This window comes from Crotalus tigris, unplaced genomic scaffold, assembly GCF_016545835.1.
Source record: "Crotalus tigris isolate CLP2741 ecotype Arizona unplaced genomic scaffold, ASM1654583v1 scf7180000018223.614484, whole genome shotgun sequence".
In the NCBI taxonomy this organism is placed as follows: domain Eukaryota; kingdom Metazoa; phylum Chordata; class Lepidosauria; order Squamata; family Viperidae; genus Crotalus; species Crotalus tigris.
The window spans coordinates 326,401-341,445 of record NW_024096890.1 but is presented as its reverse complement, the minus strand read 5'-3'; the positions used below and the strand labels follow the sequence as shown (position 1 = coordinate 341,445).

The window sequence follows — 15,045 nt, the reverse complement described above, 5'->3', positions numbered from 1 at the left end:
CTTTGTTGCTATTCTCTGCACTCTTTCTAGAGTCTCAATATCTTTTTTGTATTGTGGTCATCAATACTGGACGCAGTATTCCAAGTGTAATTTTACCAGTGGAATATAAAGCAGTTCTAACACTTCACATGATCTTGATACTATCCCTCTGTTGTTGTTTCAATGTAAAGATAACCATACAGTATTAATTAAAATAATGGCGCTCTATTGCTTAGATAATTTAGAGTATTGGAAATAAAGAAAACAGAAAAAAAAGTTCTATCAATACCATTACAATTTAGGGTGTTTATATTACAAATATAAAATTATTGACTTTTTGATCAATAAAAAGCTGAACATAACATTAGAAAAAAGTAATGTTGCAGATGAGTATTTGCATGTATAATAAAGTATTTGATTGTATAATAACGATTTTGATTGATTATTGATTATTTAATGATTATTGATTGTTGATTATTTAATATTGAGATCTCCATTGTGCAGTTACTTAATATGTTAACATATTTAATAAAAGGATTGAATAGCTATTAACAAGACTTAAAATATATAGTGGTATCACGGTATCTACTGCTTCAAAACCTGTAGAATTTGATATTCAGTGCATTTTGATGCAAAAATGTTGTCCCGGTACTCATAGTTTCTTTGGTGTTCAGTGTGCTGCAAAAGGAAGAGGGGGATGGCCTTAGAGGGAGGACAGGAAGTTGGCCATGCTGGGAAGGTTACTGACATAGGAAAAAAGACAAAGTTTTTCCTGGTCAAAACAAAAGGTCACATGTTAAGTTATCTGGTTTGCTTGGTACTCGTAATTTTTAGTATTCATCATGCTTCTCAGAATCAATTAACATTCAGTATCGAGGTACCATTGTATAAAAATATGTTTTAAAAAAGGGAAAAGATACCAAAAAAGAATTATTGGCTTTCTAACTCCCCCTTTTTTGTGCATCTGTTAATATACAAAATTGTAGACATTTAAAAGTCCTTAGAAGCCAGGCTGTAAGTGATTATATTTGTCATGTTGCACGATGTATTGTATGTATAGGAACTATTCTTGTTTAAACTTCTGTTGTGTATGCATACCAGTGGTAGTCAACCTGGTCCCTACCACCCACTAATGGGCATTCCAGCTTTCATGGTGGGCGGTAGGGGTTTTGTCCGATACTGAAGCACTTTCCTTTTTTTAATTTAATTGACTTTTTAAAAAAATTTTCACAGCATTATTTAAAAACATTTTTATTAGGTTTTCATAAAATTCCCCGTGACAATTTAAGTTTCTGAAAATATACTATTTGTATTGCCCGCGCATAAGTTTAGTTCACGTTACGTAAGTGAAACTAAATGGCGCTATAGTGCGACCTCAAACAAAAGAGCCTCCTCTCAGAATAGCTTGCCATCTCCCCCCACACCACCCAGCTGTAACAGACAAGCAGAGCCGGTAGTTGGCGCTCCGCCAAACCCAATCTACGATGCGCGAGAGACATGCACAGACGACGATACACTGCGCAGGCTCTTTTGTTTGCAGTCGCACTGGTTAGTACGCAGTTAGATTTGTGAGAGTGAGCACGTGCCTACAGCTTCAAACAAAATATTGTGAGTCCATGTCTCAAAAAAAAGAAATACGCTTGTGGCTATTTGCCACAGTATCTAAAGATGGGTTTCATAGAATCTGTTGTAAATAAACAACATCCAATGTGTTTATTGTGTCATAAAACATTATCCAATGAGGCAATGACGCCAAGTCGATTGCGAGAACATCTTTCTACAAAGCATCCAAATGATAAGGACAAGCTCATTGAATATTTTCAGGAAATATATAAAAAATTTCAAAATAGTTCAACAATTGTTGCATCATTTAAGAAACAACATGCAGTGAACGAAGATGGATTAATTGCCACTTATTGCATTTCACAATTAATTGCAAAAAGTGGTAAAAACTATAATATTCGATAAACTGTAATAATACCCTCTATAAAAGAATTTATCTCAACAGTAATGCATCAGAATATACCTGAAATTTTAAAAACATTTCCCCTAAGCCAGTGGTTCTCAACCTTTCTAATGCTGCGACCTCATAATACAGTTCCCCATGTTGTGGTGACCCCCAACCATTTATACATCACCGGGTGCCAGGGGCATGGCCAAAGAAAAGGGGAAAAAATGATGGACAGCCTTGTTTGGCGACCCCGTGAAATGGTCGTTTGACCCCAAATGGGGTCCCGACCCACAGGTTGAGAACCACTGCCCTAAGTGATAGCACAGTAAAACAACGAATTGAATAAATGGCAGTTAATGTTGAAAAAAAAATTGATAAGTATTCTCCAAAACTCTTCATTTTCCATGCAATTGGACGAGTCTACCATTGCAGATAATAATGCTTTATTGATGGCATATGTACGTTATTTTGATGAAAACAATACATTACGAGAAGAAATGCTATTCACAATAAATCTCATGATACAAGAGGATTATCTATATTTAATACTGTGAAATCATACTTTACAAAAAATAATATTTCTTTGAATAATATTGTTGCATGCGCTACTGATGGAGCACTATCAATGGTAGATCGCTATCGTGGATTTGTTGCTTATTTGAAGGAAGAAGTGCCAAATGTTTTATGTATTCACTGTGTGGTGCACAGACAACATCTTGTAGGAAAGCATCTAAGTACAAGTCTCCATTCATCATTAACTATAATAAATTCGAGCCATAAACAACATCAAATCCAATGCAAAAAATGATAGAATGTTTCGACAGCTTTGCCAGGACAATAATGAAGATTTTATTACGTTACTTTTGCACACAGAAGTTTGGTGGCTGTCAAAGGGTACATTTTTGGCTCATTTTGTAGCATTATATGATATTGTCATACAATTTTTTGAAGGTAATAATGAGACCAATTTGTGTCAACAGTTAAAAACAGTAAAGAATGATGCCTTTTATTTGGCAGATATTTTCAAGAGATTTCATGACGTCAATCTGCAGCTTCAAGGAGCTAATAAAACTCTTATAGGTTGCCAAAGTATTGTGTCATTATTTATTGACAAACCTGAACAACTTTGTTATAATCTATTGAAGAGAGAATTTCATCAGTTTCCTGAATTACCATCTATAAAAGATGATGTAACTCCAGAGGACATTGACAGATTCAGTAGCCACCTCAACGAACTTAAATTGGACATGGAAAAACGATTTGAAGATATTTTGAAATTGAAGTTTGTCAGACAGAGCTGGGTAAAGGATTGAACTTATTGGTTTTTATTTGATTTTTAGTTTAGATTGATTTTCTTTTTTGTTTGGTGGAGAGTGAAAGTAAAATGGTGATTTGAAAGTTTTTTTTTTTCCTTCTGGAAGAAAGTGAGTTAAACGGAACGTTATGGATTATACAGCTTTCTTTTAAACTTTTTTCCTTTTCTTTTTAAAAGCTGGATTTGAGATTTTTTAAACTCTCATTTGTTTTTTTTGTTTTTTTGAGGATATTTTTTATTGCTTTTCTTTTTTTTAAGAAGGAAGAAAGAAGAAACAAGAACTTTTGTTCCTTTTTTAAAAATGGCTTCAAAGAGACAAGCAGCTTCCACAGTTCCAAAGGTAGCTTCTTCTCCTGTGATTCTACTGGCACAACAACCTAAAACTATACCACCACCCTCTCCTCCTTTGCCAACAATAACGGTACAAAATATGAATGATATAATGGGAAATGCTGTATCTCAAATTAGAGGGGAAATGAAGGAGCTTTTAGAGCAGAATAAAATCCAAATTAAAGGGGAAATGAAGGAGCTTTTGGAGCAGAATAATACTATTCTGAGGCAAGACATAGTTATGGCATTAACAGGACTTGCTTCTGTGGTTGAGAAGCTAGACTCCAGAGTGGAAGAGGTTGAAGACAAGGTTGACATTCTGGAAGACAAGTTTGAAGGCATGGAAAAAAAGATGGAAATTTCACAAGATGACATTGTTATGTCTCAGTATAGGGAAATGGAATAGGCTTTAAGAATTAGGGGGCTGAAAGAGGACATGCAGCAGGACCTGACAGAGATTGTGGTAAATGACCTTGCTGTTATTTTGAATAGAAATAAAGAAGATATATTTAGAGAAGTGGAAAAAATTTACAGAATTAACTCTTGGGTCGCAAAACAAAAAAATTTACCAAGAGATGTGGTGATTTATTTTGCAAAGAGATCTCTGCGTAATGAAATCATCCAAGCTTTCTATAATAAGAGATTACAGATTGCTGCTCAAGATGTTATTATTTTAAAGGAGATCCCATCTAAAATTTTAAGAAAGAGAAAAGACTTTGCCTTTTTAGCCAATGAGCTTAAAAAAAGAATGATGCCATTTAGACGGGAGATTCCGATGGGTATTGTTGTGAGCCATGCGGGGACGCATTATAGACTTAATACAGTCACTAAAGCAAAGGCGTTTTATAGCTCGGTCCTGGGAGCAGGCTCACCATCATTTATGATGCAGAAAGGTTTGGACGATAAAGAGGCAGAACAGCAGTCTGAAGGATTAGGTGTGATGGTTCCTGGAAAGCTACAGTTGGAGTGGTTGCGACCCGTGCAGCACACAGAGGTAAGGAAAAGGAACAACAGAAGAAAGAAGTTAAAGATTCTCTTCAAGAAATTGTTTCATTGCCGGTGGGAGGAGCAAGACCCAAGAGTTCTGCAGCACATTCCTCAATGGCAGATCTTCAAGCAGTCTTCTCCAGGCTTCTGGTTAAGGGAGATGGTAAAGTTCCTGACCTGGAATGCTAATGGCCTTAATTCCCCTCAAAAGAGAAAGAAAATCTTTCATTACTTAAAGCAACACAATAATGATATTATTTGCTTGCAGGAGACACATATTACACTTAAAGATCAAAAATATCTAGTTAATGCTCGTTTGGGATCTCATTTTGTATCTTCTGCCCCTGGGAAAAAAGGGGGAGTAGTTATTTATGTTAAGCAAAATTTATCAGCCTGTTTGGTAGAATCTGATCCTCAAGGGAGATATGTTATGATTGAAATTGCCTTATATGGTAAGAAAGTACTTATAGTGGGATTGTACGCACCAAATCAACAACAGGAACAATTTTATAGACTGCTACATCAGAAATTAACTTTGTTGGATTACAGATCTGTTATATTAATGGGAGACTGGAATGGTGTGTTAGATACTCAAAGAGACAAAAAAGGATCTTCTATCTCTTTCAAACAGGCTAAATTACCTAAAGCCTTCTTTGAGTTGAAAGAGGACTGGGAGCTGAGAGATTATTGGCGTGAACGCAATCAGGAGGAGAGAGATTTCACCTTCTTTTCAGACAGACACCAATCTTTTTCAAGAATTGATTTCTTTTTGATCACAACTGATTTATTTTTTAGGGTAAAGAACGTTAAAATTTTTCCTAGGACATTGACGGATCATAGTCCAGTTTGGATGGAGTTGGTCGATGAAAAAGAGGAGAGGAGATCGTGGAGGATGAATGAAAACTTATTTAGACAAGAAAAGAATGTCCAAAAATTAAAGGAGCATTTAAAGGACTATTTTGTTTTAAATATGCATAAGGGAACTTCAATGTCTATGGTATGGGATGCAGATAAAGCCTTCATGCGAGGGATTTTGATACAAATGAATAATGCTTACAGACAGAAGCAGATTCAGAAACGTAAGGAATTGGAAAATGACATTAAATTAAAAGAAAAAACTTTGATTTTAAATCCTACAGATGAGAAGGTTAAAGAATCTATAAAATTGCTTAAATCACAATTTAACATGCTGATGGCTGACCAAACTGCAACTAATTTATTGTATATGAAACAAAATACATTTTGTAATGCTAACAAACCAGGGAGATGGTTGGCATATCAATTGAGAAAGAAACAGAGACAGAGAATTATAGATAAAATAAATTATAATGGTAAATTGGTATATCAGAAGGAGTTGATTAAGAAATCTTTTTAGATTATTACCAAAAATTATATAAGAGTACTAAAGTACAGGTTTCAGATATAGATAACTACTTAAATCAAGCCAACTTCCCTAAATTAACAGAAGAGCAGAAACAAAAAATTAACGGTCTGATTACTAATGAAGAAATTGAGATGGTGATTAAAGAATTAAAATTAGGTAAAGCACCGGGCACGGACGGCCTGACATCTATTTATTATAAAACTTTGATACAAGAGATGGTTCAACCTTTAAGAGAACTTTTTAATAATATATTACAGGGCTCAGAGATTCCCCCGTCATGGGGTAGAGCTTTTATATCTTTAATTCCAAAAAAAGATCAAGATCTTATCTTACCAAAGAATTATAGACCTATATCTCTTTTAAATGTAGATTATAAGATTTTTGCGAAAATTTTAGCCAATAGGCTCATGAGGGTTTTGCATCATGTTATACACACAGACCAAACAGGTGTCATAACTGGAAGGTATATGAAGAATAATGTCAGACAAATTATTAATTTATTAGAATACTTAGTTAAAAACAATCAAGTTTCCGCAGGATTGATATTTTTAGATGCTGAAAAAGCTTTTGATCAAGTGAATTGGCAATTTATGTTAAGATTAATTGAGAAAATGAATTTTGGAGGAAAAATTCTACAAGCTCTTGGTGTTATTTATCAAAAACAAACGGCACAACTTATAGTTAATGGGGGTTTGTCAGAGGTTTTTATAATAGAAAAAGGGACTAGACAGGAATGTCCATTGTCACCATTGCTGTTTGTTTTAACTTTGGAAATATTGCTGATTAAAATTCGAGAATCACAGGAAATAAAAGGAATAGAAGTCAATAAAAAAGAATATAAATTAAGAGCTTTTGCAGATGATTTGGTGGTTATCTTATCACAACCTATTCATTCTGTAGTAGAGTTATTACAATTGATACATCAATATGGACGGGTTTCAGGTTTTAAAATTAACAACAATAAGACTAAAATATTATCCAAAAATATGACCAATCTTGATAAGCAGACCTTGATTAATTTGACAGATTTTGAGGTTGTTGATAAGGTAAAATATTTGGGGATTATTTTATCTGCTTCTAATGCAAAACTGTATAAAAATAATTATGAAAAGCTGTGGGTCAAGATACAAAGAGAATTGAAAAATTGGGAGAAGTTGCAATTATCCCTTTTGGGAAGAATTGCGGCGATTAAAATGAATGTTCTGCCAAAGTTTCTTTTTTTATTTCAAATGATACCTATTTTAAAGAATGAGGTTAACTTAAATGAATGGCAGAAAGGTATCAATAAATTTATCTGGGCAGGGAAAAAACCAAGAGTAAAACTTAAAATTATGCAAGACACTCGTGAGAGAGGTGGACTCAAGGTACCGAACTTGAAATTGTATTATGAAACTGTGGTTTTAACATTAATTAGTGATTGGATTAACTTAACAAATGTAGAAATACTCCTCTTGGAGGGGTGGGATCTACTTTTTGGATGGCATGCCTATTTAATTTTTAATAAAAAGGTTGACAGGGTTTTTAAATCTCATATTATAAGGATTTCCTTACTTCGGGTCTGGAAGAAATATTATAGAACTGATTCTAAAATTCCATTATGGGCTATACCATGGCATGCGATAGAGGGGATAAGGAGAGGAGTTAAGATGGATAGTGTTTCTTACACACAATTACTTAGATGGGATGGTAAAAATTGGCAGTTAAAATCTTTGGAAGATTTAGCACAAGAAAATATTATATATTCATGGTTTCAGTACAGACAAATTGTGGATAGATGGAAGATAGATTGTAATGTGGGTTTGCTCAGAGAAGATGAGAATTTTTTTAAACAAGTAAAAGATCAAAGACGAACTCACATTAAGAGAATTTATGGGGTGTTAGTAGAATTGGACTCAGAAGCAGAATTAGTTAAAGAATGTATGATTAAATGGGCACAAAATTTTGGTGAACCAGTTTTATTAGACACTTGGGAAACTATTTGGGTGAGAAATGTTAAATTTACACAAGCTCAGAATTTAAGGGAGAATTTTTATAAAATGTTTTATAGATGGCACCTTGATCCACAAAAAAATGTCTCGTATGTATCCTGACTTACAGCCTAAATGTTGGAGATGTGGATGTTTGGATGCTACTTATTATCATATCTGGTGGTCGTGTAAAAATATAAAAGCCTTTTGGATTAAGATATGGTGGAATATTCAAAGAATTTTTAGAAGGAGGGTAAAATTTACCCCACAATTGTTTTTGTTAGGTATTGTTATTGATTGTGATACCAAGGAGGTTACATTGATGTTAAATTTAATTACTGCCGCAAGGTTGTTAGTAGGGCAATGCTGGAAGAAGGAATCTTTGCCTACTTTGCAAGAGTGGTTTCTCAAAGTTTCTTTGAGAAAATGGCAAAGATCTCGGCTTTTTTGAAGGATCAATCGCAAGAGAAGTACGTTGCGGTATGGAAAAAATGGAAAGATTTTATACAACATAAGTTGGATATAAAAAATATTATTTAGTTTTTTAATAATTTATATTTAAAATGGAATATTTTGTTTTCTTTTTTTCTCTTTTTTTTCTTCTTTCTGTTCTTTTTCCCTTTTTTGTTTTTTTTAAATATATACTATTGTTAATTATTTTATAATTTTTCTAATTAATGTATTTAGATTTTTAACTAATGCTAGATTCATTTATGGTTTATATTTTTTTCTTAAGAATTTTTTGGTCAAATTTTAATTAAGCCTATATTCAGCTCTGGGAAGATCGGGGGTGGGAATGGGAGGGTCGGGGAGGTGGGGGGGAAGATTGTTTTGTTTTGTTTTTGTTTTTGTAAAATTTTAAAAATTTAATAAAAATTATCTTTGAAATTGAAGTTTGTATGACTGGATGAAAAATCCTTTTGCCGCAAATATTGAAGAGGCTGATACAACTTGCCAAGAAGAACTGTTAGAAATTAGATATGATGAAGAAAGTAAATATAAATTCGATAGTGGTGGATATGAAAACCTATGGCAAAGTAAAAAAATGCCTGTCTTATATCCAAATATGTGGAAAATGATATTCAGTTTATTGATACTTTTCCCTACCTCATATCTTGTGGAATCAGGCTTTAGTGCTGTTAATCATATTATGACCAAAGAAAGAAACCGCCTGAATATTTCTGAAAGAGGAGACCTTCGTTTGTTCCTTACAAAAATTGAGCCAGATATCCAGTATTTAGTTTCGCAGCATCAGCCTCAGGGATCTCATTAATCATTTAATTAATTAAATGTAATTTTATCAGACTTCATGCTTCTATGTATGCAAAGTATAAATAAAAAGATAGATTTAACTACAGTAAGTTGTTTTATAAAGATTTATTCTGCCAAACTTAGCGAGAGTCCGACATAAAGTATTTGGTAAGTAATTATTATTGTATGCTTTACTTTTATAAAGTAAAGTTACTTCCCTACTTTATAAATCACCATTACTGTGGAAATTTTTTTATTACTAACAGAGATACAAAAGTGGGCGGTAGGTATAAAAAGGTTGACTATCTCTGATGTATACTGTGAATTTTGCAATTGCTGCATATTCTCCAATTTTAAGTTTCCAATTAGATAGTTATTAAAATGACATATTTTCCAGTGCTGAGCAAAATTTATTCTTGCTTCTGTAAGCCTATATTTCATTAAATTATCACATTTCTTGTTGATTTTTTCCTGAAATTATATCTAATAAAAAAGTTGTGGTTTCACTTCAAATTGAAATTCCAAAATTTTCTGCAGTGGACTTATGTATTTTATTATAAAATATTTCTTTTGTTTCATGGCAATTCCAACATTTATTATTTTATAATTTGTCTATGTTTAGATATTATTGATGAAATTTTATTCTATATGTAGGGCCATTTGTACCAATTTCAGCTGTGTAATATCTTTCTAATTTTTGCTTTTTCAATCTGCATAACCTACCTCCCAACGTCGATCATTGGTAAAAATCTCTTCACTGGCTAAGTCCAATTGATTCCATTCCAAAAGCAATTTCAGTTGACCATTCCAGTCATCTTTATCTTCTTCATTTGTGCTGAAAGCTGAAATTGGAGGAACTGTATTAAAATCACACAGTATTCAATTCCCATTTTCCAGCCCACTCATCTTGTTTGAACTCTCTTTGTTTTCTCTAGACTTTCTATGAAGAAGAATTAATGCTGTTACTAATAAAACTATGAATATGAGAATTTTGCCTGATTATTGAGGTGTTAATAGGACATCCTGCCCCCAAAATGCCATACCTAATTTCTTTATACTTTCATTTTTTCTGATTTTATCTTAATTAGGAATTCCTATAAATAGTTATAATCCTTATTTGAACAAACATAACACTGCATATTTTAATAGAATGGCTTTTTTTATATTACTTTTATCAGACCTGCCCCAGTCCGATCCCTTAGGAAAGAATGACCCTTGACTCTATTTAGGTGAAGTGATAGGTTCTTTTACTAAAAGATGCTGATTGCAGTAAAGTCAGGCTAGAACTAAATTTCCCGCATGAAAGCATACAAGCTTTTCCTTTCAATCTGGCGTCTTGGTGCCCTTGAACTGGTTCAAAGCATCCCCAGTCTTCCTCAAATGCTATTCCCCGCTCTGGTTTCCCAGTGCTACCCTAATACATGTTTATTGGCCATTTGTTCACTCGTGCTCCCTGCCTTGGTAATTGATGGCAGGATGCCAATGAGGTTTGAAGCTGAAGATGGCAGAACTGACATACTGCTCCCTTGACAGCAACACTAGTTCTGCAATGGAAACAAAAGAGAGAGCAAGAGAAGGAGAGAGAGAAAAAACAAAACGTCATTATTCAATGACAATTCTCTGGCTATTGCTCATGGAATCTCTTAAGCAATTTAGAAGCTTTGCTGCCTTTGAGTCCATCCATTTGATTTTGGAAGGTGGAAAGTCCTTCTACGGTAATACATATTGGGTTTTGTCCTGGTGTGTCCAAGAGTCCAAAATGGCTTTGATTTCAAAGTGTCGTTCCCCCTCAAACATAATCAGGTTAGAGGCGGTTTCATTTTTGGGTGTAGGAAGAAGTGATTTTCGTTTCAATAGGCTGCAATGGAATACAGGGTGCACTTGCCTGAGTGTTTTTGGCAGTTCAAGCTCAATGATGACTGGGTTGGTAACTTTTTAAATGGGACATTAAATACTTTGGTCCCAGTTTTTTGGAAGGTTGGAAAGTTGTCTAGATTATAAGTACTTGGTGGATAAATAAACCCTGTCCCCTGTCTTTTGGTATTGAGCACCTTTCATTAGCTTGTTTTTTATATGTTTCCCTCACCTCCACCAATGCTTTTCTTACTACTGGTCAGGTGTTTTACAGTTGGGTGATCCATCCTTCAAGGAGGGGGTTAATAGGTGTCCACAGGCAACTCAGGGATAAAGTCCTGCCCAGTGGCCACTTTAAAGGGGTGAATCCAGTGCTACTCTACATTGAGATGTTGTAAGCAACCTCTGAGAAAGAAGATCTGCCTAAGTTGTAGGTGCTTCATCACTGGAGGTTTTTAAGAAAAGACTGGACACCTTTCTGAAATGGTATAGGGTCTCCTGCTAGAGCAAGAGGTTGGACTAGAAGACTCCAAGGTCCCTTCTAGTTCTATCCTGATAGATCAATTGAATTAGATTAACCTTGTTTAGGCTTATATGTACCATTAAAGTTAGTCCTTGCTTAATGATGGTAATTAGGAGTGAAATTTCCATTGCTAAGTGATACAATTATGAAGTGGGACATTGCATAACTGCACTACCTTGTGATAGAAATTCCCACTTACCATTGTTAAGCAAGGACCTCACCTTCCAAGTTTTTGCTGGCTTCCCCTTTGACTGTGCTTGTAGAAAGCCATTGGGGAATGTCACTAGTCATCATCTTGCCTATGGAGATTCTCAGTCATCCAGGTCATGGTTGTCCCAAAGGGGTTTTTTTCAAGAGCAGCTGGACTGTTTTTCCTTTAAAGGTTTTCAAGAATGAAGTTCAGTATGTGCCCAGAGAACTAGTTGCTCCACACTCACAATGCTACAAAGGAACAGAGAAAACTAGGCTGCCTTGCAATGGAATGTGGGAATCAACACTACTGGCATTCTGTAGTTTGCACATGTCAGGATTTCTCTCCAAATGGGCTGAATTTAGTCCCTGGGGGAGGCAGTCTGGCACCATGCTTGTTCTGCCACCACTGTTGCTCTTTGCATGAGCTGTGAAATGCCACAAATCTGGCACAGGAGAGCTTGAGGGGGTGGGGCAGGCAGCATGGTGGAAAGTGGAGATGGGCTGCATGTTTCAGAGTTTGTGCAAAGTGCAGTGGTGGAAGTGGCAGAAGCATGGTGCCAGACCCCCACCCAATGGTCCTTTCCAGACCTGCCACTCTGTCCCCCGCCCCCCCATCCCCAGTGCCTGAGGCAGAGGCCCATCCATCAGTGAATGGATTAACTGGCTATTAGTGTCCTGAGCTGCAAATCAGGCAGGGATAGGTATTCCTGAGTGAATCGCCTGTGAATCGCCTGTGGCCACGTAATGGGGGAAAGAATGGAGGTCCAGTGGCAGGGCAGAGTGCTGGCAGAGGCCCAACTGAGAATGATAGGTCTGCTGTGATGAGGCACCCAGGGTGAAGTGGGTGCAACAATGTTGCCACAGTCAATTATCCCATTCTATATCTGATCTGGTAGGATGGGTACATATCTTTAAGGAAAAGTGGTCCTGCAGATAACCTGACCTGTTCCATATAGAGGTGATGACCAGCACCTTGAATTGCACCCTAAAAGAAACTAGAAGGTGCAGCATAGGTGTTACTTGGGCAAACCGAGGAGCTCCACACTGCTGCATTCTAGACTAGCTGAAGTTTCCAGGTTGTCTTCAAGGTAGCTCCATATATAGTGCACTGCAGTAATCCAAACAGGAGATGTCCAAGGCATGGGTGACCTTGAGTAAGACCTCCCAGTCCAGGAAAAGGCATAATTGGTGCACCAGAAGAGGGGGTATGAAGTCCCTCTGGTGATGGCTGTAAACTGCTCCTTGAGCAGGAGCCATGAGTCCAGGAAGCCCCCCAAATTTCATACCAGTTCAGTCTGGAGAAGTGCTATCCCATCTAGAGTCAAAGAACATTTTGGTCCTGGGGGGGGGGGGCATAATGCAGAGAAGTGTAACATATAAGTTAAGTGAATGAGAAAATAAGAATGACAACATACCTTTAAAAAGACCATATGAAATGGCATTGCTCACAATTTCATCTCCAGCATCTTCAATTCTGATGACAGTTATCAGATGAGGATTTTCAAGTATTTCTTTGATCTAACAAGGCAAATCAAGATTTCTTCTATCTCCAAAATCTTCTAAATCAATAAACGTTTCTTTTATTAAAATATTTCCTGACACTTAAAAAGATACAACATATAGGTTCATACTTCGTTAGCTATTATGCTGCATAAAACTTACTATAAGGGGTCCTTGGTGCTCCTTGAACTTGGTTGTTTTAGTACACTGATAATGCACCTGGTTTGGATAATGAATAATGATATCCATGCAACTTCATCAAAAAGTGCCTCAACCAATTTAGTACAACCAACACAAGCTGTATAACGGATAACACTGCCATACATCAAAAACATCTCAGAAACCACAGACTATTACAACCACATGGAATCAGCACACAACCACAGACTATTACAACCACATGGAATCAACACACAAACCAATTAAAGCCCTCAAAACTAAGTAAACTAAAAGACCCAGCAGTGGCAGAAGGAAAAATAGGAGTCGTTTATAATATAACAGTGTAAAGACTAGAATAACCCTCTACATATGACAAACAAGCAGAATACTAGCAAAAGACCAACTGGAAGTCAAAAGACATATAAAAATTCTTTAATTTCACAACAATATTAAATGGAAGAACCAGTCTATTGCCCACAAAAGCCCTCAAAGGTCTGACTTCTCCGGCTTGATGCCTCACTGGCATCCTGCCATCAAAGGCTAGGGAGATGGAGCATTGGGGAAACAAATAGGCAATAAGCCTGTATGGGTAGATGATGGGAAATAGAGAGGGGGGAATGACAGCTTGATGAAGAACAAAGAAGTTTAGAACCAGTTATGTTTATGCCAGTTCTCAAGGCCATGCACCCTGAAAAAAGAATGTGGTGTCAAACTGCAAAAAATGCTTACGCTGTTGCATCCATTACTGCTTCTTAGCTTGCCTACAGATTTGAGGGGAGGGGAGGTAGGAATAGAATGCAGGCTTCACACATTGGACTGCCAAGCTGTGAGAACCGAGATTGTTCGAAATATGTTTATTGAGAACTAAAACACTCTCTCATAATAATATCTGACACTCTATTGGATAATGTGACCTGCACTATTAGGGGGGGAGGGAGACTCTATACTTTTAATAAACTGATTTAGGCATCAATTAACTAGAGCTGGTTTTCTTTTCATCTGTACCAAAATGGTGTGCTCAGTAAAGTTTTGCATTGGTGACTGGAAAATCTCAGCTTGACATTAAACCAGCTCTCAATTAAAATTAAATTCGATTAGGGAATCCTGAGCTCCTACGCCCCATCCAGCAAACTCCAGAGAGATAGTGAAGACTCAGGGGAAGATGCCTGAATGAAGTGAATGGGCAAGCAACTGGCAAAAGCTGGGACTAGGATGACAGAGGGGACCCCAGCTGGGACCAAGGGGGGTTCCAATGCCCAAGCAACCTCCTCCTGGCCGAAAGTGAAGGCAGAGAAGAGGGAGCTGCCAGTGGCACTGGAATGGACCAGAGCAGAAGGAGGCTTTGGCCAGTTGCTCATCCATTCGCTTCATTTTGGGGCATCTTCCCCTGCGGTGCAGAGCAAAGGGAAGCAGAAATTTTGAGTGGCTCACCAGGTCATTGAGGTTTCCCCTGCAGGCCCCAGAAGACCTGCAGCTCACCTTCTACAAGAGTGATAGCGAGGGAGAGGATGACCCGATGGTAAGTGGACCTGTCAGCCTCCTTTTGGCACAAGTGGACATTATGGTGCCCCGCTCAGGGTTGAAGGGAGTAATAAAATGGGAGACTTCAACTATCCAGATATCAACTGGGAGACACTCTGCAGTGAGTGGGAG

The 15,045-nt window shown here is 36.6% G+C and overlaps 1 protein-coding gene across 10 annotated transcripts in view; it reads right to left on the bottom strand.

The window, feature by feature from the left end:
* Positions 1-15,045, bottom strand: part of TRPM8 (transient receptor potential cation channel subfamily M member 8) — a 380,488-nt gene that overhangs the window by 162,993 nt on the left and 202,450 nt on the right. For 9 of the 10 annotated variants that reach the window (XR_005557389.1, XM_039349049.1, XM_039349050.1 and 6 more), the window contains exons 10-11: positions 13,149-13,251; positions 9,888-10,006 (exon numbers count right to left, since the gene is read on the bottom strand). The exons of the other annotated variant lie outside the window; for it this stretch is intronic. Coding sequence is in view for 8 of the 9 variants with exons in the window: in XM_039349049.1 (XP_039204983.1) it covers positions 9,888-10,006; positions 13,149-13,251 (222 nt within the window). In the remaining variant the exon portion in view is untranslated. The remainder of the gene's footprint in view (positions 1-9,887; positions 10,007-13,148; positions 13,252-15,045) is intronic. 10 annotated transcript variants of the gene reach the window in all.